The sequence below is a fragment of the Martes martes genome (assembly GCF_963455335.1).
Source record: "Martes martes genome assembly, chromosome: 8".
Lineage (NCBI taxonomy): Eukaryota > Metazoa > Chordata > Mammalia > Carnivora > Mustelidae > Martes > Martes martes.
Window position 1 is genome coordinate 89,174,301 of NC_137895.1, and position 25,686 is coordinate 89,199,986.

General features: G+C 54.4%; 1 protein-coding gene across 2 annotated transcripts; it reads right to left on the bottom strand.

Annotated features, from left to right (window-relative positions):
• Positions 1-3,003: 3,003 nt before the first annotated feature.
• On the bottom strand, positions 3,004-24,583 carry ITGA5 (integrin subunit alpha 5). 2 transcript variants are annotated; one of them, XM_080810359.1, is made up of 30 exons: positions 24,133-24,583; positions 17,599-17,729; positions 15,929-16,041; positions 15,685-15,805; positions 15,422-15,483; positions 15,291-15,336; positions 14,901-15,026; positions 14,632-14,676; positions 14,459-14,502; positions 12,224-12,280; positions 11,979-12,031; positions 11,528-11,736; positions 11,061-11,252; positions 10,796-10,841; positions 10,518-10,619; positions 10,276-10,331; positions 9,987-10,141; positions 9,510-9,647; positions 9,310-9,377; positions 8,559-8,709; positions 8,383-8,475; positions 8,157-8,236; positions 7,972-8,052; positions 7,761-7,866; positions 7,395-7,547; positions 6,549-6,635; positions 6,356-6,469; positions 5,684-5,785; positions 4,754-4,876; positions 3,004-4,088 (listed from the first exon to the last, which is right to left on the bottom strand). In XM_080810359.1, the coding sequence occupies exons 1-30, from the start codon at positions 24,507-24,509 to the stop codon at positions 4,005-4,007; spliced, it is 3,315 nt and encodes a 1,104-aa protein (XP_080666485.1). In that variant the 5' UTR covers positions 24,510-24,583; the 3' UTR covers positions 3,004-4,004. The 2 variants fall into 2 exon arrangements, with proteins under 2 accessions (XP_080666485.1, XP_080666486.1); XM_080810360.1 differs by lacking the exon at positions 17,599-17,729 and having other exon boundaries at positions 24,133-24,211.
• Between the last annotated feature and the right edge of the window lie 1,103 nt (positions 24,584-25,686).

A 25,686-nucleotide genomic window follows, 5' to 3' on the forward strand; every position in this document is an offset into this window, starting at 1 on the left:
ACTGAGGTTCTGCCCTGTACAGATGACCTGAATTGGGGTGGGGATAGGAGCATCCATCAGGCATCCGGACCCAAACCCGGGGCCTTCCCCATTAAGGTGAGCTCCAATTGAAGGGGACTAGTGGGGGTGTTTGGTGAGGTGGAGGGGAGGATGGGGAATAGGACAGAATGTATGGGCTGGGGGAGAGTGTCAGGGGGCTGTGCAGGACAGGGGATGTATTTTAAGGACTAACAGGGGGACTTGATTAGAGATGAGCAAGTGGGACCCCAGCATGAGGCGGGAGTCTGTATCTGGGAGTCTGTGAAGTGTCTGTGGAAGATGCAGCTGCTACGTACGGCCTGGACCTGTCTATACCTGCCCCCAGAGGAGGAAGGCAGGAGGAGTTCCCAGAATGCCATGCGGCCAGCTTCAGGCCAGTCCCAGCCAGAGGGAAAGGAGGTGTGACTGGGAATTAGAACGCTTGGGATTTAAGAAGGGTGGAGGCAGGGAGAAAGAGGTTGGTGGAAGGGTGGCAGGACTGGAGTCTTGGAACAATGGAGGAAGGGGAAGGGGGATTGGGGACAGGCATTCCTGGGTTCAGCATGGAAGTGAGAGTAGATGAGAAGTTCAGGTTCCTGGTTCTGGACTTCAGCAGTCTCTTACCTGAACCCCCACTGATCTGGTTTCAAGAAAAGTTGTTCCAGCTCAAGGGCAAGAGAATGCTGGGGGTTTCAATGCCTTGGTCTTGTTCTGATCCAGAGGCCCAGAGATCTCAGGGGACTCAGGTCTTGCTGCCCAAATCTGACCTTGGGGGAGAATGTAGGGTCTCCTAGCCAATCAGAGGAGGTCCTCTTACTTCAGCTCCAACCTGCCACTATGTTGTTCAACCCTAGTATCACAAAGCCTGCTTTTCCCCAGGCCCTGTTATTCATTCTACTTCCTGCTCCCCTGCCCCCATTTCTTGCCTCTTGCCATTTTCTCACCTCCTTGGTAGAACCAGAACAAACAAGAGTCAAAAGTAGGTGTGGTTGATTGGTAATAGAGACCCCTTAGCCCTCTGTCTTGTCAGCCCTCCCACACTGCCCCCAGGGACTCTGAGTTAGGGAGGTCTCAGAAAAGGGGTTGCTTAACTTACCAAGGTAAGGCAGCTGGCTGGAGGACGGGGTGACCTTGCAGGCAGCCGGGGGTGGGGGTGGGGTGGGGGGGTGAGGTGGGGTGTGGCGGGCAGTGTGCAGGGTTAATTCATTATTGATGAGCCCTGCACCCGGGGCTACTAATGAGCCCAGGCCGGTTGCTCTAATTGATGTCAAGAAACTTGAGACCCCCAGATCAGCTTCCCGCCTGCCAGCTGCCTCTCCTGAGCCCCCTCCCCCTCTCTGCACCCCCAGCTGCTCTGTTCCCTACCCAGGGCCTCTTTCCCATCTCTGCACAAACAGAGAGGGAGAGGGCTGAGGCCTCCTAGCCTCCTGTCCCCTGGATGGCTCAAGTCTCAGGATGAGAGGCAGACATCTTTTGGAGGGGCGGGGAGATGTGGAAGGGGAAACAGACCAGAGCCTGAGAAGCATAGTTCAGGGGCGGGATGGCAGGTGCTAGATGCAACTGTGGCCTTTCTGAACCCACGAAATTCCTTTCTCATATTGTGTACCCTTGGGAGAGACCTTGTCACTCTCTGAGAATCAGAGGTATAGGCACTACACAGACACACCCATGACACCAGCCCAATACCCCACACAGCTCACTTCCTTTCCTCATATCCTCCTGCCCATACTGTAAGAAATCTCAAATCTGGCCCCTGGAGTTGGGCTGAAGCCAATCCCATGCCTCCCCCAAGCAGGGGAATACAAGATTTACTTCCTTGAGAATTCCCAGTGCCTTGTTATGCATCAGCTGCCATCCTGGGAAATACTGGGTGGCTCTTGGCCTTACTAGGTCTCTTCCTCCTTATCAGTCCCTCTTCATTTATAGGTTCTGGAAAGAAGTTCTGAGGTACAGTTATCAAGAAGTCACAGATGGGAATATGCAGCAGCCTTGATCTCCCAGGACAGGTACATTTAAGGTGACGTAGGCACTGCTAGGCAGAAGCCTAAATTAATGAGAATAGGGCGATGGGGGAAAGAGGAATTGGACTTCGGGCACTCCCTGCCCAAAATTCCCATAAATTTGTGGGTATGCTGCCCTCTAGTGGTTGAATTCTGCTCCAGCATCACATGGCCATCTTTGCCTCCAACAATCCATTAGAATTTCAGCACCCCTCTCCTTCCTCCTGCGGCACATTAGCACTGGCCTTGAAAAGACAGAGGACCCCGAGGGGCTCCCTCATTTTGATTTCTCTTCAAAGACCTAAACCTTAGGGGATGTTGGTTAAGAATGAGGGCTTTCTCAGTCAGACAAGGCTGAATTCGACTCTGCTCTGGCACTCACTTGGTGACCTTGGGCAAGTTATAACCTCCGGGGACCTCAATTTTCCCTGGTGTAAATGGGATTAATGGTATCTACTTGACAGGATTATCGCTAGAGAAACTAAAGTATGTTAACAATTTAACACCCTCTCTACCTACCAGCATATACTGAGCAACCAAAACAAAACAAAACAAAACCTAACTGGCTTTCTTCTGATTGCATTTTGTGGCTTTTTTCTCTCCAGCCATTTCATTATTTTGATTTAGAGAAATCCAGTGAGTCTTCTGGACCATCTTTCCCCATCTTCAACTTGGACCTCCCATTCTGCATTCTTCCCTTAGTGCTTAAACCCAAGGAGAAAGAATTCTTTTTTTTCTCTCTGGGAGGTGCTGGGAACCAAATCTGGTGGGGCTGGTGATGGGCAGGAGTCAAGCCCTCCGTTCACCCCTTCCATCATCTCTTTCACTTAAGAGAAGGGAACCCAGAAAGTAGTTCCATAGTTCCTGGGGGTCATACTTCTGCCTCCCAAGGAAAGAAACTGTGAAAAATATACATTTCCTACGCATCAAGCCATCTGGTTCCAGGTTGGGTTTGGAAAGAGTAGGAAAGGACACAAATTCCAGCTCTGGTCAGTGGGGGCACCGGGCCGGGTTTATTGCACTTGCAACATAGTTTAAATAAGTCCCGGATGTCCGGAGCTGAACAGGGGTGGGTTGGGCAGGGAGAAAGGGGCAGCGTCAGTGCAGCTAGTGGGCAGAACCCAAATCCTGCAGGCCCAGGACAGTGGGCTCCCCTTTTCCTGGGGGACTGCGAGAGCCTGTGCCTGGCCAGGCTGAGGTTCCAGATCTGTTACCATCATGGCCCCTTCAGGGTTCTGGGCAATTCCTGACTTTTCCCAAGTCAGAAGTGGATTGGGCCTCCAGGCACAGGTCTGGAACAGGCTCAAATGTAATCCTGGATCTGCCTGGTTAGGTTACCAACGTCTGAGTCTGGGTCCCAGATCAACCCCAGGCCCCAGGTTCGATCTGGCCCCATTAGAGCTCTGAGTCCTCTTGGAGCTGGTTCTGAGCCAGCATGATCCTTGTTTGGGATCTGTCCTGAGCTGGGCCTGGGGCACCATCCACAGTTAGTGTTCTTGCTGGCCCACCAGGGTGGGGGCTTTCCAGAGCTTCCAAGTCTCACTCCCCAGATTCCAGGTTCTTAGCTGGGGGCTTCCTGTGATCTCTGGCAAGACTGAGGATAGATCTTTGCAGTCTCGAGCTGGACAGGAAGTCCTGGTGGCACATCTGGCCCAGAAAACTGGGATCGGATTCCCCAGGGCTGGTTCCAAGTTGTTTTCAGATAACGTTCTCCAAAATGCAAAGGTTACAGGGAGGCTGGGGCGTCTATCCCTGGATCTGAGTTCCCCTATCCATGAGGAGGGCATGTGTAAACGAGGGTCCTTCACAGTGCATGGGGGGAGGGGATCCCCAGCTCCTCACCTCCCGGCTCTGGCCCTTCAAGTATGTCTCTAGGCTGGGGAGAGGAGCTTCTCCCTGGCCCTCAGCACCTTCAGGAAGTGCCCAGCCCCCTCCCAGTCAGTAGACCGAGGGTGGGGGGGACTGGGCCTTGAGGATTGGGAGGAGTCAGGCATCAGAGGTGGCCGGTGGCTTGAGTTGAGCTTTTTCCATGGCGGTGCCATACGGGAGGGAGCGTTTGAAGAATCCGAGCTAATGAGGGAGTAAGGAGGGAGAGTTTAGATATTCAAGCTTCCATTTCTCCCCGGAGCTAATCCCAAGAGGAAATGAAGAGGATTCTAGCACTTCCAGTCTCCCCATTTTGCAAAACTGGCCTAAATCCTGGCTGCTAAGACTACCTCTACAATAGGTCCAATGGGCCAGGAGGGCTAAAGCCAGGATTGCTTTTGGTATAAGGGGTCCTTTCATCAGCGCTGTAAAACTGCCCCCAGTTAGGCTAGGGATGGCAAACAGGTTTGATTCAAGTTCTACGTCTGAATGCTTAGTAGTGGCTGCCTCTTGAGAAGGATTCTGAGGCCACTTCCAGGGTCTGGCCAATTAGTGATGGCTGCCATTAGCTTTTGGGGGAAGGGATAGCACAAATGCCACATATTTGCCATGACATTGATTTTGCAAGTCTAGGCAAACTTAACAGCTCGAGTCAAGAGACTCCTTCTAAGCTGGGGGCTGTGGAAGGATCCTACAGGCAGGATCAGGGTAGTGCAAGTGTGGCTAGGGTGGGATGGGGTGGTGGGGGGTGGTGGTGGTGGGGGTACGTGGCTGGAGAACTGGTCTGGAGATAGATGCTTGGGACTATGTTGGGTTCAGGGCAGAACCTGATGAGGGAGTGGCCAAGTCACAGGTAGGACATGGCTGACCTTATAGAGGATATAGATGAGCAGCCCCAGGAGCAGGAGGCCAACGAGAATGGCTAGGATAATGATCCACAGTGGGACGCCGTGGCTGCCTTCTGCCTTGGTCCACTGCACGGCTGTGGCCACCTAGGGAGCAAGTCAAGAGAAGTCACTGGAAAGCCATTAGTTCTCCCCACCCTACACTTGGCTCCCACTTGCCATCAGATCCAGCTCACCTCTCACCTCCCAGGTTGGGCTACCCAGGTTGGGCTAACAGAATTCTGAACTTCAAAATTTAAATTCCCAAGGTGTGCATTATTGTGTCTTACTTTTGGGTCTTCACACCTGCTAATTTCCTTTCCTCAGAGAATATACATTTCCTAACCAATCAGCCTGGTAGTTCCTAGTTATTTTTCAGGTCTCAGCTGAAACATCATTTCTTCCAGGCAGCCCTTCCTGACCCTGCAAGACTGAGTTTAAGTGTCCCTTAAGGGGTGCCTGGATGGCTCAGGCATTAGGCGTCTGTCTGCCTTTAGCTCAAGTCATGATCCCAGAGTCCTGGGATTGAGCCCCAGGCCAGGCTCCCTGCTCACTGGGAAGCCTCCTTCTCCCTCTCCCACTCCCCCTGCTTGTGCTCCCTCTCTCACTGTCTCTGTCAAATAAGTAAATAAAATCTTAAAGAAAAAAGTGTCCCTCTGATGTGTTCCCATAAATATCCTGGTGCTTGTCACACTGTGTTCTCATTGCCCGCTAGCCTGTGAACTCTGAGAGTGAAGAGACCGTTCATCTTGCTTATTGTTATATCCCCAGGACCCAGCACAGACCCTGGCACATAGGAATGCTCAATGCGTATTTTTTACAAATAACAAGGCCAGCCCCCACCCGTGTCCCAGTCCTAGTGCCAGGTCCCATACTCTGAGCCTTCCTCAGCTCAGACCTCTGGCCCAGGTTCACCTGAAGTTCCTTTCGGGGAAGCTGCTGAGGCAGGATTCGGTAGGGCATCTTCAGGGCTTCATACACAGCATCACACTGCAGGCTAAAAGGCTGGTGTTCCCGCTGTGGGTGGGGAAGAGGTGCTCAGGGCCGCCCCTCTTGAGATCTAGAGGACAGAGGGCTCCCCGCAATCTGGCTCAGACTGTGATCTTTCCCTGTTCTGGACTTACTCTCTCCTGAATATCTGTGTTCCTTATATGAGATAACAAATGTGTAACTAAATAATGTATAATTAGATAGCTACATGTTTAATACAATTTTTTGAGTCATTAATGTGGGTCAAGCACCCAGGACACTGCCTGGCCAGCAGCGTTTGCTCAATAAATGATTGCTCTTTACTATTCCTATATCTTCTCGCCTCTCCACTGTGAATTCATGTTCCATCTCTCTGTTGCTCGTCTTCCTCCAGTTGTCCCTCCTCCCAACGGGCCTGGAAAGGGAGGCTGTCATTCCCAGAGTGGCCACTAGGTGGCACAAAGGACACGCAGCCAGGCCTAAACGAGGGTGAGGAAGGGAAGCTGGACTGTCTGGGTCCCATTCACCCAAGGAGGTGGCTGGGGCAGTAGGGAAAGGGAGGGTATGATCAGGCTGGCCTGAAGGTCAAGGGTCAGGGTGGAGGTAAGGCTCCCTCACTTGCAGGAAGGTCTTGGCCCAGACTCGGAAATGCAGTTGCAGACTTCGGCTCTCTTGCCGGTGCAGTGGCCCAAGCTCACAACGCAGCCTGAAACACTCCACCTCGGGGCATTTCTGGGAAGAAAGGAGAAGCTTGAACCTTGAATTCTGCCCTTCTGGTGGCTCTGAGAACCCAAGTCCCAGTATGACTTACCAGGATCTGAGGTCCTGGGGAGGCTGGGCTCCGGCCTGAAGCTTCCCGTCTTTGTAAGCGGTGATGCTCTGAACCTTCTGGATCCAACTGGAAAAAGGAAGAGACCGTTAGCTGCCTTTCCCACCTCATCACAGCATCCAAGTCAGCCAGCACTGGGTTCCAGAGCAGCTTCAACCTGTTCTCTCTCTCTCTCTTTTTTCTAAAGATTTTATTAATTTATTTGACACAGAGAGAGAGAGCACAAGCAGGGGGAGTGACTCAGAGGGGGAGGGAGAAGCAGCCTCCCTGCTACGCAGGCAGCCTGATGTGGGGCTCTGGGGCTCGATCCCAGGAGCCAGGGATCATGACCTAAGCTGAAGGCAAACGCTTAACCAAGAGCCACCCAGGTGCCCCTCCCCTTTCAATTTTAATTGTCTCTTATTCTCTACTAAAATGTAAGCTCCATGAGAGAAGGGACCTTGTTAGTTTTGTTCAGTGAGATATTTCCTGAGCCTGTAACAGTGTTAGCATAGATACTCATTTACTTAAATGTTGCCAATGAGTAAATAAACTTTAAACCAGGCATAAGGACCCAGGGGAACAGGTCTGAAGACAGCTTCCCAGAGAAGGTGGGACAGAGATGGACCCTAGAAGTATGCCAGGGCAAGAAGTAAGGGAAAGATATTTCAGGCAGTGTATAAAAAAGAGTCTTTCCCCCTTCCACAGCCTTGAGGTGTCTGTGGTATTTTGCCCCTTGTACCATCCTAGCTTTAGGGACAATCTTTTGGCTTTTCCAGGCCTCCAGTGACCTTCCCCAACCTCCCCAGCCCTGGTCCCTCCTCCCATGCCAGTCTCCAGGCCTCTCACCTCCAGGTTCTGTGGGTTGGGGGGGTGACTGGTGGTGCAGTTGGCAAGTCCTGTCACCCGGGTCATGTAGAGAAGCTGCTGACCTTCCAGAGTCCAGGGACAGCTGAGCTCCAGCATGCCCCGGCTAATGGAGCTGGGGCCGTGGTTGATGAGCTGAGGAGAGGGGAACACAACCACCCTAAGAAGGAGGTGAGGGCTTCTGCCCTCCTGAGACCCCAGGGTCATCATGGCCCACTGTCCCCTGCTGCATGTCTCCTATCTTAGAAGTGAAGGAGGCAGTCAGTAGGCAAAGATGAAATTCTCTCTAGTCCCTCCACTCCCAGCAGCCTGCCCTGAACCCAGCCCCTGGCCCCTACCATTCCTCACCTCATAGACGTGGTGGACAGCAGGGCCCACATCTCCTTCCTCCTGAGGCTGGTCTCGGGGATGCCAGTCACTCACTGGGAACAGCACTGCCTCAGGTTTGGAGACACTAAGGAGGAGGGTGGTTTAGAAGACCGCGGAAGGAATCCTAGATGCATCCTTTCCTAGAAGCATCTCCCCTTCCAGAAAGGCCACATTTTGCCTGGGCACTTACCCATTAAGGGAGACCTGGGCATGAGCCTCTACTGAGAGTCGGAAGGAAACCACTTCGCTCTGTGAGTTGTTGAGATTCTTGCTGCGGGATGGAGGAGAGACTGAGGCGGTGCTGGAGCCCAGCCAGGGGGATGCCCCCCTGCACCAGGTTCTACCCCACCCAGCCCCTCACCCCTTACTCCCTACCTGAGAATCTGGAAGTCAAATTGGATGGTTTTCTTTGTGTCCCGGAGGTGAGGAACTGTGAACCGAAGGCCCCCCCAGATCTGTGGGGCAAGGAAGGAGGACAAGGGAGCCTGTTAGAGTGGGCATTTGCCTCACCCCAATTCCAGCCCCCTTCCCTATTCCACAGCTGTGCTCTGGACAGCCTGGTCACTGCCCTCTCAGATCCTTCCATCTCTGCTAGACTTACGCTGGCTCCTGCCTTCATGGGGTTGCCCAGGTCACACACCAGCAGGCGGCTCTGGTTCACAGCAGAGTAGTCACAGCTCAGGCTAGAGAAGTTCTGGAGGTGGGTGGGTATGGGTAAGGTTTTGGTGCCCCTCTGGCAGGTCCCCTCCCAAGCCGAACCTGAGAGGCCCCTCTCACCCCTGGGTTTCTGACAAGTCCGGAGTACTCAGCCTCTGGAGGGGCTATGACCCGAAGCTCGGCCTCATAGGCACCGCCTTCACCCACATTCTGGGCGTGGAAAGTCAGGTTCAGGGAGTTCTTGTCACCCAGGTACACGTGGTTCTGCTCCCTGGAGGGGAAACACAGGGTAAAGGACACTGGGAAATGAATCCCCAAACCAGGACAATGAACCATAATAATAATATAATAATAATAGGTGCCATTTCCTGAGTTCCAACTCTATGGCCAGCACTAGACCAGATGCTTGATTTTTTTTTATTTTTTATTTTTAAATACTTTATTTGTTTACTTGTCAGAGAAGGAGAGCGAGTGTGCACACAAACACGGGGAGCAGCAGGCAAAGGGGGAAGCAGACTCCCTGTCGAGCAGGGAACCTGAGGTAGGACTCAATCCCAGGACCCTGGGATCATAACCTGAGTCTAAGGCAGACGCTTAACCAACTGAGCCACCCAGGTGTCCCCTAGCCAGATGTTTTATGTAGATTATTTCATATAGTCCTTCCAAAAAGGCAGAAAAATGGATGCTATCATTCCCACTCCACAGACAAAGAAGCTGAAGCTCACAGAAGAGTAAATTCTTAAGATCGCACAGCTTGCTAGTATGTCCCTATTCTGTATTTTCAGGTGCCAGGTGCTTCCAAACTCCAACATGTCCTACTATGAGATCTTGGCATCTGGAATCCCCCAGCCTGATGTTGGCCTTCACTTACCCAAACACTTCCAGCTGTAGGTCCGGCACACAGATGTTGTCTTCTCCACAGTCCAGCAAGATCTGAGCCTGAGGACCAGGACAGCCTTGAGAGGGGGAGTTTAGACTTCCTCCTGAGCTGAAGGCTCCCCCGCCAGGGCCCTGCCCCAGGTGCCCAGGGCAATCTCGTCCCAGGTCTCCTCTCTCCCCCTCTCTCCTCACCTTGTCCTCTATGCGGCTCTTGCTCTGGTAATGTAAGACTGGCCGGAGGCCATGGCTGTCCACAGGGGCTTGGGGGTCCAGGGAGAAGTTGAGAGCAATATGAATTGGGGAGAGCTTGTCTCGGAACTCTGACTCATTCTGGGGGGTGGGGGAGAGAATTCACTGTGTCAGGGAACACTGGGGACTTGATGGCCCTGTTCCTCAGCCTCTCACATCTCTTTGTCCTCTCAGGGCCCTCAAGAATCCAGGTGTCCAAATCTGACCATTCTCTTTCCTTCCGAGGCCCCAATAGCCTGGTTCCTAGTTCCTCAGACAGAAGGGCCCCTTCCTCAGCCCCCAAAGTCCCAAGCCTCTCACTAGAATTTCCCAATCTCTTTTATTTCAAGAGGGACTCCAGTTCTATGGAGCGCACACACACACACACACACACACACACACACACCCAGGCCAGTCTGTTCTCTGCCCCTGGGGCTGTACCCTGAGGTAGATCTTCATCTCTCTGCAGTCTTCCCGAGCCCCATTCTGGATGAGCAGGGTCTGGCTCAGGGTCGCCTGTCTGGAGGCCAGGAAGAGTGCCCGCCGTACTCCCCCCTTCTGCTTCTGCCAGTCCAGCTGGAGCTCCACTGTGAAGCCTGCAGCCAGGAACATATGTTCAGGAGAATCTGTCTCTCTCCCTTAACCTATTCAGAGAGAAGGGAGGTGCCAAAGTCCCCGGTCCCTCCATCCCCCATCCCAAGGCCTAAGAGATTCAGGCAGTATCCCTCACCAATGGAGTCAGGAACGTGTTTCCCAGAAGCATTGAGGCAGAAGCTAAGGTTGATGCTGGAAGAAGACCAAGAGGAAAGCTGGTGTATCCAAGGAACAGGCATCCTATTCTCCACCTACCTTCCAGACCCGGACAGACACCCGCATTTGTCCCCTTCCCCAGACCTGGTTTCTCTGTGCACTCCCAGGCACGGACTGAGGTATTTCAGACCCATTCCCTGTCATCTCCTGGCCCCAGCTCACCAAGCCACAGGGTTCCCCTCCAAGCTGCAGCTGCGCTCCTCTGGGTTGAACATGGCAGGGAAGATGGTGAGGGAGGCACTAGTAGAGACAATGGGGCGGCCCCTGCCAAGAGTGGATATGGGGTCAATAGAACTAAGACTTCTCTGGAATCCAGGAGCAGGAAGCTGATGCACAAGCCCCAGGAAGCCAGTGTCCTTTGCGTACTTTCCCAACCTCAGCCCTACCAAGAAATTCCCCAGTTCCCACTTTTCCCACGCTGCCCCCCCTAGAATTCATACCTGTACACCACAGCCTTGTCCACACCGAAGGACCCCACAATCAGATCTGCAAGAAGTCAAGAAACGACCCCTTACAGCAGGCCCCAAATTAACATTTTGCCTTCCTAACCCTCTTCTAGGTCATTGCTCAAAGGAGGCCCAAAGGAGGGGACAGCGGCACCTGGTGGCATTATTCTAGAACTGTACCCAGGACCCCAGGAACGTGCAGAGAAGGGGGAGAATTCTGGAGAATTCTAAGGTGAACAGGGCCTCAGTCACTGCTCACCAGGGTATCCGTTGCCATCTAGGTCTCGGCCTCCTCGAAGCGCAGAGCCAAAGAAGTCTGGCGTGTGGCCACCTGGCCACAAGGGGAGCAGAACCTGGGATGGCTTAGAGCCCAACCCTCCTGCCCCCCCAGGGAATATGAACACCACTCCCTGCTGGGTCTCTCCACCAAAGGGAGCTCCAATGGCTACATCTGCAAGACACACAACACACACAAGTCAGGAGGCTGGGAATCCAGGAGTCTGAATCTCTACCACCGGAGCTCAGAACCCAGGATCATTCTTTCCCATCCGTCCTTCCCAGATCTTGAATCTCTTCAAGTTCCAAAACCCAGACATAAGTTTACACAACCTCCCTGAGGAGTCACCGGGGGATCTGGGTATCTTAGCTGACAGCCACAGTCTCCCCAGATTCCTTCTGACTCAGGCCCCAGACTCCTCCTCAGCTCCTGGGGCCCATGGCACTTACCATTGTAGCCATCCTGGTCCAGGTCCCCCAGGGGGGTCAAGGAGCTGCCAAACCGGCCAAACTCATCATGGCCCGTGAGGGTGAGAGTGGGTGTTGGCTCCATGCCAGCTGGGTGCTGCAGGTAGACGTAGACCCTGCCCACCTCCTGAGGCCGCCCGTCAGCAGTCCGCTCCATGAGCAGAGGCGCCCCCACCAGCAAGTCATCCAGCCTGAGGGCGGGGGGGAAACCGAGGTGTCCTGGATCCCAGGCTCCCTTTTCCCCAAGCAAGAAGACTTGAGGTCTTTAGCCCTCTGCTCTCTCCTGGCTCCCAGGCACGGGGAAGGTAGGCACTGGGTTGGGGGCGGGGGGAGATCCAGAGAAAAACCCTCCTTGTGTTTTTCTATCTCACTCCCACTCTTCAATCATGGATCTGGGGAGGGCATGGCACTATGCCCCTTTCCCACCACTTACCCGTCCCCGTTGATGTCTGTGGCTGCCACTGCATAGCCGAAATAGGAGGCCATCTGCGGTGGGGGTTGACAAAGGGGCAGCTTTGGATTAGACCTAGGGGATCACTCGACAGGATCAACAGGGACTGTGGAGGGGTAGGTCAGAGACTCCAGGGAGCCTGAGAAGTTGGGCAGAGCTTATTGGGTTGGGGCTGGGACTTCGCTGGAAGAGGGCCAAGCTGGGTTGTGAGTGGGGGGTGTCCTCACCTGTTCCCCTGAGAAGTTGTAGAAGGATCGGATGTCTGAGCCATTAAGGATGGTGACCTGGAGAGGATGAGATATACCCATTGGTCTTGGACTCCCAGACCATCCCCCGGGTGGAGGACAAACGGGCACATGATTCCCTGGGGAGAGGCATTTGTGGGAGACACAGACCACTCGTCTCCTAACTCCCTCCAGGCTTTGCTTTCACGTTCCCATCTCTATGCCAGGTAGCTCCATTACATGGCAACTTCACTAGTTTTCTCCATATCACTGGTTAACTACTGATGGATTTCATATTTGTCCGTGTCCATCTATACCCACTAGAATGTATGATCAGCAAGGGCGGGAGTTCCGGTTTGGTCTTTGCTTTCTCCCCAGAGCCTGAAGTAGTGCTTGGTGAGCAGCAGACAATAGTCATCAGTTGAATGATGAATGCATGCTGAGACCTAGTCATTCTTCATCCCCCAGCCCTCCCAAACCACAACACTCCGGGCTCCCCTCTGTCCCCCCTTAGCAATTGGCCCTTGACTCCTCGCCCTCTTCCCCACTCTTGCTGCTGTTACTCCGGGGTGAGTCCTCTTCCAGGACTGCTGGACGGTCCCTGGCTCTGTCCCTGCCTCTCGGTACCCTGCCTCCATAACAGCAGAGGGACTGACAGTCCTGGAGCGGATCCAGGAGGGACACGTATGCTTGGAAATCCACAGTGATTCCCTGCAGCCATTACCCCAATTTTCAGCTTCCTGGCTGGTCCTCTGAGGCTCTGGGGAATCTGGCCCCAAACTATCTGTTTTCCCTCAACCTTTCTTTATTCTCCTTATCCTCAATCAGCCCACGAATGCTACAATGGCCTGACTTGCTTTTCCTTTTCTTCCATGCTTTTCATGCTCCTGTCCCAGATGCCCTCTAGCCTCGTCTCCACGGATCCTTCATAGAACCTTCTCTGATCTGCTCCTGCCCTAAAAAGGTTACTCCTTCCCCTAAACTGCTATATCCTCTTAACCACTTTTCTGAAATTTATCACAGTGCAGAAAGAAGGCTGACTTTGGGGCACCTGGGTGGTTCAGTTGGTTAAGCGTCTGTCTTTGGCTCAGGTCATGATCTCAGGTCCTGGCATCGAGCCCCACATGGGGCGCCCTGCTCAGTGGAAAGTCTGCTTCCCCCTCTCCCTCTTCTAATAACCCTGCTTGTGCTCTCTCTCTCTTGCTCTCAAATAAATAAATAAAATATTTTTTAAAAAATTTAAAAAGTAACCTTTAAAAAAAAAAAGAAAAAAAGAAGTCTGACTTGGAGTAAGACAGATCTGGTTTTAAATCTCTCTGCGACTTGGGCGCCTGGGTGGCTCAGTGGGTTAAAGCCACTGCCTTCAGCTCAGGTCATGATCCCAGCGTCCTGGGATTGAGCCCCGCATCGGGCTCTCTGCTCAGCAGGGAGCCTGCCTCCTCCCTTCTCTCTCTGCCTGCCTCTCTGGCTACTTGTGATCTGTCTGTCAAATAAATAAATAAAATCTTTAAAAAAAAAAATCTCTCTGCGACCACCTACTAACTGGGTGATCTTAAACCACTTGCCTGGTCTCAGAGCCTCAGCTTTCTCATGTGGGAAATGTGCCCGGTATCATCTAGTCCCATTAGCTTGTTGTGAGGAATTGGAAACAGGAGTGGGCAGAGCCTGTGGCACCGAGGTGCTCGGGAACAGTTTCTGTCCCTGGACCCGGGTCCTATCTCACATCCTCAACTAGAAGCACCTTATGAGATGGGGTACAGTGTCTTATTCATCTTCTCATCTCTTACCTTGCCTTAATAAACGTTGTTAATTGGATGAACTCCTGTGGCATTCTTATCTATGTCCTTTTTAAAGCACTTGTCACAGTCTAATAATAACAGCTACCAGTTGTACACTGCCTAAGAGTTCACTAAGTCCTTTCACTGGCATTATCTCATTTTGTCCTTACAAGAGCCTTGTGAGGTCAGAACTATTATTATCCCATTATACAGAGAAGAATGAGGCTCAGAGAGGCTAAGTAGGTTTAAGGATTTTATGGAATGAAGTGGGGTATGAATAAATAACAGAATGATTCATCCAGAGTAAGCATCAGTCTTTGAACCCAGGGCTGCCTCCAGAGCCCCGGTTCTGATCTACTTTTTGAACCCTCACAAACTGCGGTGCATGGTTCTTTGTGATTAGCCAGGGGAGGGGAAGGAAGGGACGGAGGGAAGGAGGGAGGGTCAAGCTGTGTCTTACATAACCATAGGTGAGGTTCCCTTTGGGCACACCAGCAACAAAGTCTGCAAAGAGAAGAGAAAGTTGTGCGCTAAGGGTGGGGAAAGGGGAATCAGACCAGAATGGGGTCTCATTCTTGTGGCCCCTCACCCTGGGTCTCCTCCATCTGTCCCCCAACCTGGGGACACACTCACCTTCTGTGTTGTCCCCACTGAATTCACCCACAGCCACAGAGTATCCTGGGGGACAAGGAGAGTGGGTATTAGTATTCCTGTGGGGACCCCTCTGCTGTGGCCCACCCTCCAGCTCTTCCCCCACCCCTATTGGGCCTTCATATGCAGCCTGCCCACAAGTATGACAGCAGGACTGCTGATGCCTGATTGGGAGAAGAGGAAGTGTGGGAGTTGGGGCAAAAGCACCTGAGGTTCTCCCCCTCTAGTTCCTTCCCCAGCTGCTCACTCACCCAGGTAGCTATCATCGTAGATGGAACTGGCCTGGCGGGTCTGCAGCTGCCCCTGCACCAGGTTGATCAGGTACTCAGGGTAATAGGATTTTGCAATCTGTTCCTGGGTGGCAGACAGGATCTGGCCTGGGGAAGGAGACAAGGGGTTGGATGCACAGGAGGAGGAGATGGGGGTGGGGGGGGCATGGGAGACGGCAGGATGGCATTGCAGAAGTCTGGTTCAGGGAAGGGAAGCTTGTGGAGGGTGGTGGAAAAGGATATACATGTCTTAAGAAAGAAGAGAATCGGGACAGGGGCAGAGAAGAGCTAGGAGGGATGGTGACCTCAGGCGGGAGGAGAGATGAGAGGCCATGTGCCAGGGGATGAAGGGACAGCAGAGGAAGGACTTACCTTGCCAGAAATAGCTCCCTGGTCCACCCAGGACCACACGCCCGGTCTGTAGGGGAAGAGGAGTCCACATCTAGTCCTGACTCCTGGGTGACACCATGCACAGCCACTTCCCTCCCAGGCCACCCTCTCACCTTGGTGAACTCGGCACTGAAGCCTCCTTGGCAGTAACCCTGTCCGGCGACCCAGCTGAAATCTGCGAGGGGGAGAAGGCAGTGGGAAGGAACCCAGCACAGACGGGTCTCACAGGAAAGAGAGAGCTTGGGGAGGGACGGAGGTTGCGGCACCAGAGAAAGGCCCTCCCTGGACCTGACTGTGATCAGAAAGGCTAACTGGGGTGGTGTGGGGACTCACGGGGAGAAGGCAGACATGGGGTTCGTGCCCTCTCTTGCCCTACCTGAGCGGCAAGGTGCATACTCCAGAATGCGGGTGAAATTGTCTGTGGAGAGGTAGCAGGTGCCCACGGGATCACTCAGAGGCTCCTTCTCTGTGCGCCAGCTATACAGAGGGGCACAGGCCTGACAGGGCCCGGGAGCAGGTTAGTCCGAAAGGGCTCTCCTCTCTCCCTCAGGCCTGTGCTCCACTATAGTCAACAGCCACCCGTCTCCTATCACCGCACTGCTGGGGCTGTGGGCCCTCACCAAGATGGAGGAGCCATGGGCTCGAACTGTCGCTCCAAACCACTGCAAGGACTTGTACTCCACAGGCTCCTCTTCCTCTGGGCTGGACACCAATGACTCCAGGATCCGAGAGCCTTGGAGAAGTGAGAAAAGGCAGTCAGGCTGGACTGTGGATGGCTGAGACCTCGAGTGGCCTCCACCCTCGGTCTGGGAGCACCCAGGCACTTGCAAACCCCAAGCCCCATGACTCCCTGGGAGGAGTGGGGAAGGGTCTTTATTTTTTTTCAATTTTTTAAAAAGATTTTATTTATTTATTTGACACAGAGAGACACAGTGAGAGAGGGAACACAAGCAGGGGGAGTGGGAGAGATAGAAGCAGACTTCCCGCAGAGCAGGGAGCCCACTGGGGCTCGATACCAAGACCCTGGGATCATGACGAGAGCCGAAGGCGGCCGCTTAATGACTGAGCCACCCAGGCGCACTGGGAAGGGTCTTTAGAGTCTGCTTTGTACAGCCTCACTCACCCCTTCCCCAGACACAAGTGCACACACATATGCACGCACCCAGAACCTAGGCTTTCTAGAGTTGACTCCCCCTTGTCCCCGTGCCTCCTCACCGGGCTGGGACAGGGATGCCTGCGGGAAGGTGAAGGCAGGAAGGGTGGTGGGGAAGAAAGGCTATTTCCCTTGAGAGTAGTCCTCTGGCTCCACTTCTCTGTGGCCGGATCTGAGTCTCTAATGACACCTTGCTCCATCCCCTTTCTTATTTGGGTCTCTGCCCCCTTATGTCTCTTTCTCGCTCCCTTCATCTGTCTGTCTCTCCAAGTGTTATCTCTGGGCTCTAGAGGACAGTTTTTTTTTTTTTTTTTCTTTCCTCTGATTCTCATCTGTCTTTCAGGTTAAAAAAAAAAAAAAGTTTGTTTCATCATCTTCTCCCTGCCCTCGCCATTGTCTCCATCTTTTTATCTCTCCTTTTTTTGTCCCTCACCCCAGTCTTTATTTGCGGCGCCAGACTATTCAAGTTCATGCCCCTGTTCCACCCTATACTAGCTGCATGACCTTGGACAAGTTACCTAACCTCCGTTTCCTCATCTATGAAGTGGGGATAATACCTCACACCCGGGTTGAAAGGATCAAGCAAGTTGAGGTATGCCGCTTGCAGGCAGCAGCGAGCAAGTGCTCTGAAATGTCAGCTGTTATTCCTGCCCTTCTCTCCGCTGTCTCCCTCGGTCTCGCTCCCTCCCACCTCTGCATCTACTCCAGATCCCGAGCTCCTTGAGGGCGGTAGTCTCATCGCGTTCCGGTCCCCGCAGCCCCGGCACAGTGCCCGGCATGCACTGTCACTTAGTCAGTGCTTAGTCGGATGGACTGAAAAGTCTGTGTAGCTCTCCCTGTCTTTGTCTGTGTTGCTGCCCCGGCCTCCCAGAGTTGTGGGTGATTCAGGGGAAATGAGAGCCACATGTGTCTGAATCACACCCGCCCTCCTAGGGCTGGGCTAGACTGGGAACGTGGTATGAGTGCCCGGGGAGCCGCCGCTCCCCGGAGCTGGAGCGCCAGCGCGCGGGGACGGCACGTGGCCACCGATCGGGACAGGCTCCGCCCCCTTGCTCCCGGCGCCGCTCGACCCGCCCCCCAGCCGCAGCCCCACCCCCGGGCCCTTTACGAGCTTCCCCGCCTACCCAAGGGAGTTACCTTTACTGTCAAATTCAATGGGCGAGCAGTGTACGGGGCCCGCACCCCAGGGACAGAGGTAGACGGCACCGCCCTGCAGCACTCCCGGCTGGCTGGTGTTAGCCTTGGGCGCTCCCACCAGCACGCTGACCCTGCGGAGGGGAAAGGAGAGGCGGTTCAGAGGGACTCATCGCTCTCCTCCAGTCTCCCCAGGCCTCTGGGCCAGGGGCTGGCTGGGGGTGGGGTAGATGCCCCCTGGGTTGTATTTATATCTCAGAAGATGCCACAGATGCCAGAGGCACAGGCTGGAGTCAGGTGGTCCCCATGTGCCGCTGTCACTAACACAACCACCCCCTCCACCACCTTCCCTTGTTATTAGAGAGAGGAGGAACCAAGAGTCAGTTCTGGGAAGGGAACAGTGGCCAGAGGGCCTGGACCCCAGCTTCTCCATCTCCCCTGTAGATCTGTCAGGATGGGACACGCAGTCCCTGGAGCCCCTGGAGACGACCTTGGACGGTCCTCTCACCTAGCCTCTACCCTCTCATCCCAAGCCAAGGCCCAGGCCAAAGCCCTTCTCTGGGCCGAGACCCAGGCATCGAGACCCAGGCATCGGGGCTGCCCAGCCTTGGAGCGTGTAGGAGGAAAATGTGAGTCTTGGAAATCCGTCAGTAGAAGTGGAGAGAGGATCTTGGAGGATGGTGAAGACAGATTCCCTTGGGCCTGGGCTTGTCTTCCCCTAGACTCTGGGGTAGATCTCCTCATCTTGGCTAGGTTTCCGCTCAGCCCCTGAACCCCCTTCCCACACACCATCCCTAGGAGTCTGAATTCAGATCTTGCTCTACTGGGTCTTGCTTCTGAACATGGTGCTTCGAGACAATGAGGAGAAAGCTGCCCTTGCTGGGAGGTCCTATGTAATGATGTGGTTAAGGTCCCGGGCAATCTTTCCTGTCTTTGGCTCTGCCTCTACCACAGTCTTTGAGGGCCCTTGACTCCAAGTCCTCTGTGTAGCCATCAGCCTCTTTGGTTTTCTCCTCCAGGGTCTCCCACAATGACTGCATCTGACAGCCTTGGGCAACTGGACCCAGGCCCTGGGCCAGTGTCCCTGTCAGCTTAGCCTCTCTGCTCCTTCCGTATCTGCTCTGGCACTGCTTCTCTGTCTCTGTCCGTTTGCCCCTGTGACTACTGCCTTCTTTGTTTAGTTTTTTTTTGATTCCTCTCTCTCTCTCAGATCTCTCACTCTTGGATCTCTCTAGGATCTTCTCCATCTCTCTTGATTTTTGGCCTCTTTCACTTCCCAGCACCATCTCTTCCCTGCTGTTTGGCTGTGTTCCCTAGTCCTCCTTACCTGGGAGAGCCCAAGTGGGTAAGTATGGTAGATGCCCCAAAAGGTAGGGGTGTCTTCCAAGAGGACAAGGTGGGGCGAGGGTGACAGGGGTGGGGTTCAAGGGGAATAGGGGTGGGTATACCAAGGCAGTGGGGCCACAGGACTGAAGTGGGGAGTGTGGAGTAGGCAGCGGGGGGGCTGAGGATGAGAACAGAGGAGGGAGAAGGCAGGGTCCAGAAGAATAGAAGGGGGGCCAGGGAGGGAGAGTTCCTGGAGTGAAGGGGGGTGGGGTGCGAGCCCTGGTTACCCTGGGGACAGGAAATGTTTACTGCCTGTGGCTTCCTGTCTGTTTCCAACCTCTCACTTCTCCGTTTGTCTCCCACCCGCCAGGCCCCACCCGTCTCACTCAGGCATTACATCCAGCTGGGGGGTGGGAGCTGGCTTCTTGGAAGGCACAGGGACCCAGTATGTGAGACTGGCGGTGGGGCTGGGGGTGGTGCGCAGAGGTTGCACTGCCCGGGCCTGGGTGAGGAGAGAGGGGTACAAGCTTCCCTTAGCAGGTGCAGCCCCAAAGAATAGCTGTGGTACAGGAGGCAGTGAAAAGAGCACTGGACTAGGAGTCAGGAGCTCCGGGTCTAGCACCAGCTCAGTGTGGACTTGGGCACTTCCCTTTCTCTCTCTCTCTCTCTCTCTCTCTCTCTCGGTGAAGAGGTTGAGCAGTTTACCTGAGTCTCCTGGAGCTCTCATATTCCTTTTCCAGGAGAGCACAGGGTGGCAGCCAAGAGACCTGCTCCGGCTCCCAGTTTTCCAAGACCCCCTGCTCTTGAGGAGGAACTGAGCCCGAGTGCTCCTAGGATGCCTGGAGTCTGGCAGGGATGGAAGGTGAGAGAGGCCTTCCAAAGCCTGTGAAGCCCACAGGCTCATGGGCCGGGGGGCGTCTATGTTGTGGCTGTTGGAGAGTTCAGGAGATCTGACATGCAGGCAAGGGACACAGACGCAGACCCCAACCCGTGACTTACACCTGTGGGGCCAGCGGCCCTTGCATCCTAATAAATAGCTCCCTCCCCCACGTGCCAAGCAAAGTGCCCCGTATCAGGGCAGCCCTGTCACATAGCTAATCCTGGATGCCCCACTCCTAGTTCTTGCTTCCTAAATCCTGCAGCAGTTGCGCCTTCTTAGGGGTCCATGAAGGTAACAAAGAAGCGTCCTTGGGCTATTTTCAATATTTCAGAAAGCCTAGTGGAAATCATGCATTCATCTGATAAGGTGGCTGGGCTAATAAAAACCGCAAGCGTATGTGCTTTTGGCCAAAATTCTATCAACATTTGGGGAAGCTGGTTATCACCTATTGGTCAGAAGCTCTGATTGGCAGCTAGAGCTGTCTGCTTGTTCTAACTTCTAGTTGATTAAAAACAGGAGAAAAGGAATTAATTATGCCTTACTAAATGCACTGTGGCAGATAAACTCTTCTAAGATGTAGAGTTCACAGGAAGAAATAATTGCCATGATTTCTTCTGAAGCCTCAGCTCCCCAAAATTCGACAGTTGGCTTGTGGAGACACAGGCTACCACAGCTGCGAGGAGCCACAGATAGCAGCCACTGGTTTTAAGACTGTCCCATAGGTGCCTCACGCCGGCCACATGGAGTCTGGGGAGGCTAGTTTGGTCCAGACAGTCCTCCCACCTTCTTTTAGAGAGCAACCTCTTTTCTCTGTTTTATATAGAGTCCCCTGGTAAGATACTGTTTGCGTCTAAACAAAAATAAAGGGGGCACCTGGGTGGCTCAGTGGGTTAAGGCCTCTGCCTTCGGCTCGGGTCGTGATCTCCGGGTCCTGGGATCGAGCCCCGCATTGGGCTTTCTGCTTGGCAGGGAGCCTGCTTCCTCCTCTCTGTCTGCCTGCCTCTCTGCCTACTTGTGATCTCTGTCTGTCAAATAAATGAATAAAATCTTTTAACAAAAATAAAGGAAATAAAGAAAAAGCTTTAATTAAATCGCTGACCTAGTCTCATGTTCTCATTTTACAGATGGGAAAACTAAGTCCCAGAGAGGTTAAGTAAGATGTCCAAGGCCAATCAGAATCCTTCCTGACAGAAGGACCAGAAGCTAGGAATCCAACTTCCTAGGCCAGCGTTCTGGTCTACCCTGTTGCCAACAAATCAATCCCCTTCTCTCCCCTTTACTATCTACCCAGCCAGGCTTCTGATTAACCAAGTTCCTGTTCAATACATGGTTACTGTTTGACTCTGTTGGCCTGACAAGGCGGGGGGTGGGGAGTAGCGACTGGACCAGGGCCCAGCTCTGGCAGGTCCCACAACCAAAAGGGCCAGGCCAGAGGAGGACATCTAGATCCCTCAGCAAATTCCCAAGAGATATGCTGCGCTGGCCGGTGAGGAAGAGTTGCCTCCCCTTGTGGCAGTGCTGGTACCAGAAGAGAAGAAGGAGCTGGGCTAAGAAGTCTGGGCGCCTTTCCAGCTTGTGACCTGGGCCAAGTCACTTCTCTCCAAGCTCTGGATTCTCTCCCCACCTAAAATGATGGGTTGCCCTTGAATGGTCCCTAAGCCGATTTCTATGATTCCTGAAGCTTCAGTTTATATGTATATAAAACAGTACAATAGTGTTTCCTATGTCTAATGCAAGGATTCTTGTTAACAATCCTATGGAAAAATTGATAGGACAGTGCTAAGGAATGTGAAGGAACATTATTACTATCACTACTATAAACAAATACTAGAAGCAAGTAAGAAATGGGGGAAAAGTTAGACAAAGAGCCAGGTGCTATCCAGAGAGGAGAAAACCAGAAATAGAAAACAGCTACCCTAGAAAAATCATGCCTCCCATGTGCTGATCCCCCTCTATGGACCACGTGCTTTTTCTATCTCTTGTCACAGCCCTCAGAGCAGCCTCATCCATTAGGTGTCTGATTTTCATGAAACACAAAGCAAAACTAACTCACCCCGGGTCACACAAAGAGCAAGTGTTGGGGCCAGGATGCACCCCCAGCCTGTCTGACTCAAAGTTTGGCCCTTTCTTACCACGTAACATCTCTTGAGCTCACCCTGCCCTCTGAGGCTGTCTCACAGCCTCACAGGCTGTCCCTGTGAAAGCCTCTGCAGTGACAACAAGAACACTGAGGCCTGCCCTCTTCAGCGATGGCCCCACGTCTGGGAACCGTGTCTGTCCCCTGTGGGCAGGAGGGGGTTGAAGGCCCAGCTGCAGTGGGAGGGAGGTCACTGGGGAGGTGGAATGTTCAGAGTCCTACTCTAAGGGTGTATTGTAAGAGAAAATGAGAGGGGAGGAGTGCAAGCTGGACACCTGGGTTCTCTTGGGAGGAGAGATGAGCAGAGGGGGAGGAGGAGGGATGAGAAGGCTGCTGGGTCCTGGTTTAGAGGACAGCTTTAGGGACTGTAGGATTAGCCCAGGGGTCAGACACCTAGGGAACGGGAGGGTGTGAAAACCCAGATGTTTTAAAGGAGTCTTTTAAAACGGAGATGACACTTTGCTAGGTGGGGGTGGGGTGGGGGAGGCCTAATGAGGAAGGTTAGGAGCCAGACCACTGGATTTACCCTGATGGGGGAAAGAGCCCATCCCCTCCCTGCCTCCCTCTTCTCTACTCCATTAGGGTTGTGGTAAGCAGTTTGAGGGGGCCTAGGGGAGGCCAGGCCTGGCAGAGGCTCCAGGCCAGGGTGATGCAATGGGGTTTGGGCAGGAGGCCAGGGGGGTGGGGTGGGGGTTGGGTGGGGACCTTGAATAGCGCAGAACCAACAGCTGGGGCCTAACTATCTTTCTTTTTTCCCATTCCAGACAAAGGAGAAATTTGCTCCCCCACCATTGAATTAGCTAGATTGACTCCTTTTCTCCAAAAACTAAAGAAAATGAGTAGAGCTAAGTTAACTGTATCGTGTACAAAACTAGCTCACCGCTGACAGAGATCTTATCAAACCTCGAGACACTAGGGGTTGGGGTGGTGGTGGTGGTCAGGACCCGTGGAAAGCTCAGAGCTCAGAGACAGAGGAGAAGGAGGATTTCCCAGTTACTGTGGAGGATCCGGAATCTGGCAGCTGGGAGTCCCTGCCTTGGCCCAGGAGCAGCTACCTTCTCCTCTTGCTTCCCAACCCCCTACATTTAAACAAACACCCTTGTTCCAATGTTGCCTCAGCTCTAACTCCAGCTTTCCCGAGTCTGTGGGCTCCCCATTATTCAGGCACTCAGGGTCCGGTCTGCTTGTCACCCTGCTGAGCTGGGAATGAGGACCCTCCTCTGAGACTTCCCCAGTCCTTGATGTCCTATGTTATGACGCCCTTGGGCCCAGCGAGCCCACGTCTCCTCAGCTTCCGACCCCAGCCCTGGAGTCCGGTCTTAGTTCAGCTCCAGCCGACAAGCTACAGGAAATCGGCATTTCTCTTCCTCCCAAGAGCTAGAGGAAGAGGGAAACCACCCACCCCCCTTCACGCGCGCACACACACCCCTCCCGACACATCCGAGCACCCGCCCTTGGCCAAGCCCGCCCCAGCGCCGGCGCCCCCAGAGCCAGGGTCCCGGGACTCTCCCCAAGTTCCCGGGTCCCCTCGTCCGAACGGAGATTGGAGGTGGAAGGCGGAGTAGGAGCCCGAGGAGAAAGGGGAGGGAGCCGCCATCCCCCTCCCGGGTCTTTCCCAGTCTGAGCGGAGCGGGGGAGGGGAGGATGAGGCTGGTCCCCATTTAACCTCCGGACCCCCTCACTTCCCGACTCCCCTCTTGCTACACACAGCTCATTCTGCTTTAGCCCGTCTTCCCTCCGCACAATGGCCCTCAGGGGTCCCGAGGTCCCCCAGGGCTCCAAAAAGCCCTTCCCGGCCTCCGCGCCCCCTCTCCGCCAGCATCCGCCTGGGTCCCGGCAGCTCACAGATCTCAGCCAGAGATCCGCTGCTCTGGGTTCGCGCGTCCTCCTTTCCCTTGGCCCCAAGACCAGTGCCCAGACCTCAACAGCTTCCAGCTTCGTGTCCTCTCCCCACCCCACACAGGTCTCCCCACTGATCTCAAACCCTAGGCGCCCAGCTCCGCGCCGGCCACTGTCCCCTCCCTACTCCCGAGCGGGCCCCCAACTCTAGCGTGGGCCCCCAACTCCAGCCCTAGTCCTTCCAAACTCCGCCTCTCAAACTCCAGCCTTGGTCCCCTCCATACTCCAGCCGCGCCCCCAGTCTCCAGTCCTCCACCCCCCACCCCCCATCCCGCCGCCAGCCCTCCTCACTCACCCGTCTGTTCCCGGCCGGTAAAACTCCACCGAGAAGCCGAAGAAGGAGCCCGGGGGCCCAGAGAGCACTGCTGGGGCCTCCGCGTCTAAATTGAAGCCCCCGACCCTGGGTGGCGGCTGCAGCAGCAGCAGCAGCGGCGGCAGCAACAGCAGCAGCAGCGGGGGTCGGCGCCGGGGGCCCCAGCGCAGCTGCCCGGCGTGGAGAGGGAACCCTGGTGCCCGGCTCCCCATAGCGCCCGCTCTTCCCTGTCCTGGGGCCACCGACCCGGAGCCGCTTCCTAAACCTCCCAGAGGCGAATGACTCAACGCGGGGAGGAGTTTGCCAAACTCCCGGCTGAGCCCTCGCCCCGCCTGCCGGGGGGGCGGGTGGGGGGGCATTCCTGGGTCCTTGGAACGCTGAGCCCGCGCCCCCCACCCCGTAGGGGCGTGGGGGGGCCGCACCTCTCCACTCCCCTCTCCCTAGCCCCAGCTGGAGGCTGGTTGTCTGGACTGGGTCAGACTGGGCGGGTTTGGGCTCTTCCCCCTCCTTCTCTCTGCTTTCCCCTCCTTCCTCCCCCTCCTTTCCAGATGTACAACGTAAACGCTCGGAAAAGCAGTCGGAAAAAGGGAGCGGAGAATTTCCTAATGAGGAAAGGAATCACCTCTGGAGGGAGGACGGAGCCCGTATATGTGTGTGGGGGTCTCCCTCATTCCTTCAGGAAGGAGACTTTGGGGTCTAAAGAGATAGGTGACACCCCTGGCATCTAGCCAACTGGGATTCCCCCTTGCTTTCCGGGGCCACTGGGTGCTTGGGATCTGGCCAGCTGGATTTGGGACTCAGGAGTTGAGGTACAGGGCACTCCCAGGCAGCCTGATCTGATGGAGGACCTGCCCCAGGGTGATCACCAGGTGAATTTTGCTCCAGGTCCCCCCTTGGTGGAAGGGTATGGAAACCTCTGTTGAGACCCTCCCTAGAATCTGGCAGTTGACCTCTGAGAGCCTAGGAGTGCTTGGGAGGGGGAGGTACTTGGGACCCTCAGTGTCTTCTTGATCAAACTGGCTTGATTCCTACAAACCTGAAGAATTGTAAAGTCGGCTAGGGTGGTGGCAGTGGTGGTGGTGTCTTGCAGAGGGGCCCAAACTTTAGGTTCTGGGAGCTGGAGCCCAGGACCCCACTATCCCCTGATCCCCTGTGGATGTAGAGGAAAGGACACTTCAGCAGGGGAAGGCAGTGACCCCCAGCCCACCCCTTCCCCCAGCCCTGGCTCTGTGGGATGAGATCACCTTTCAGGATTCTAGTCTTTATCTTAGTCTGGGGGAGGGGGACCAAGGGGCCTAGATTCTCTCCTAACCTTTCTTTCCCTGCCCCCTTCCTGCCTTTTTCCTCCAGGACTTCTCCCCTTCCAGAATAATAATCCCCCAAATCAAACCCTGCCCCTTCTCTTCCCCAGGCCCTTGCGCCACTCTGGCCTGGGGGTCTCAGAATGAAAATGCCCCAAATCAGTGCTTTTTCTTTCCACACAGTCTCCTCCTCATTCTGCTACTCTACTTCCTGTCCCAAATCATCCAGCTGTTT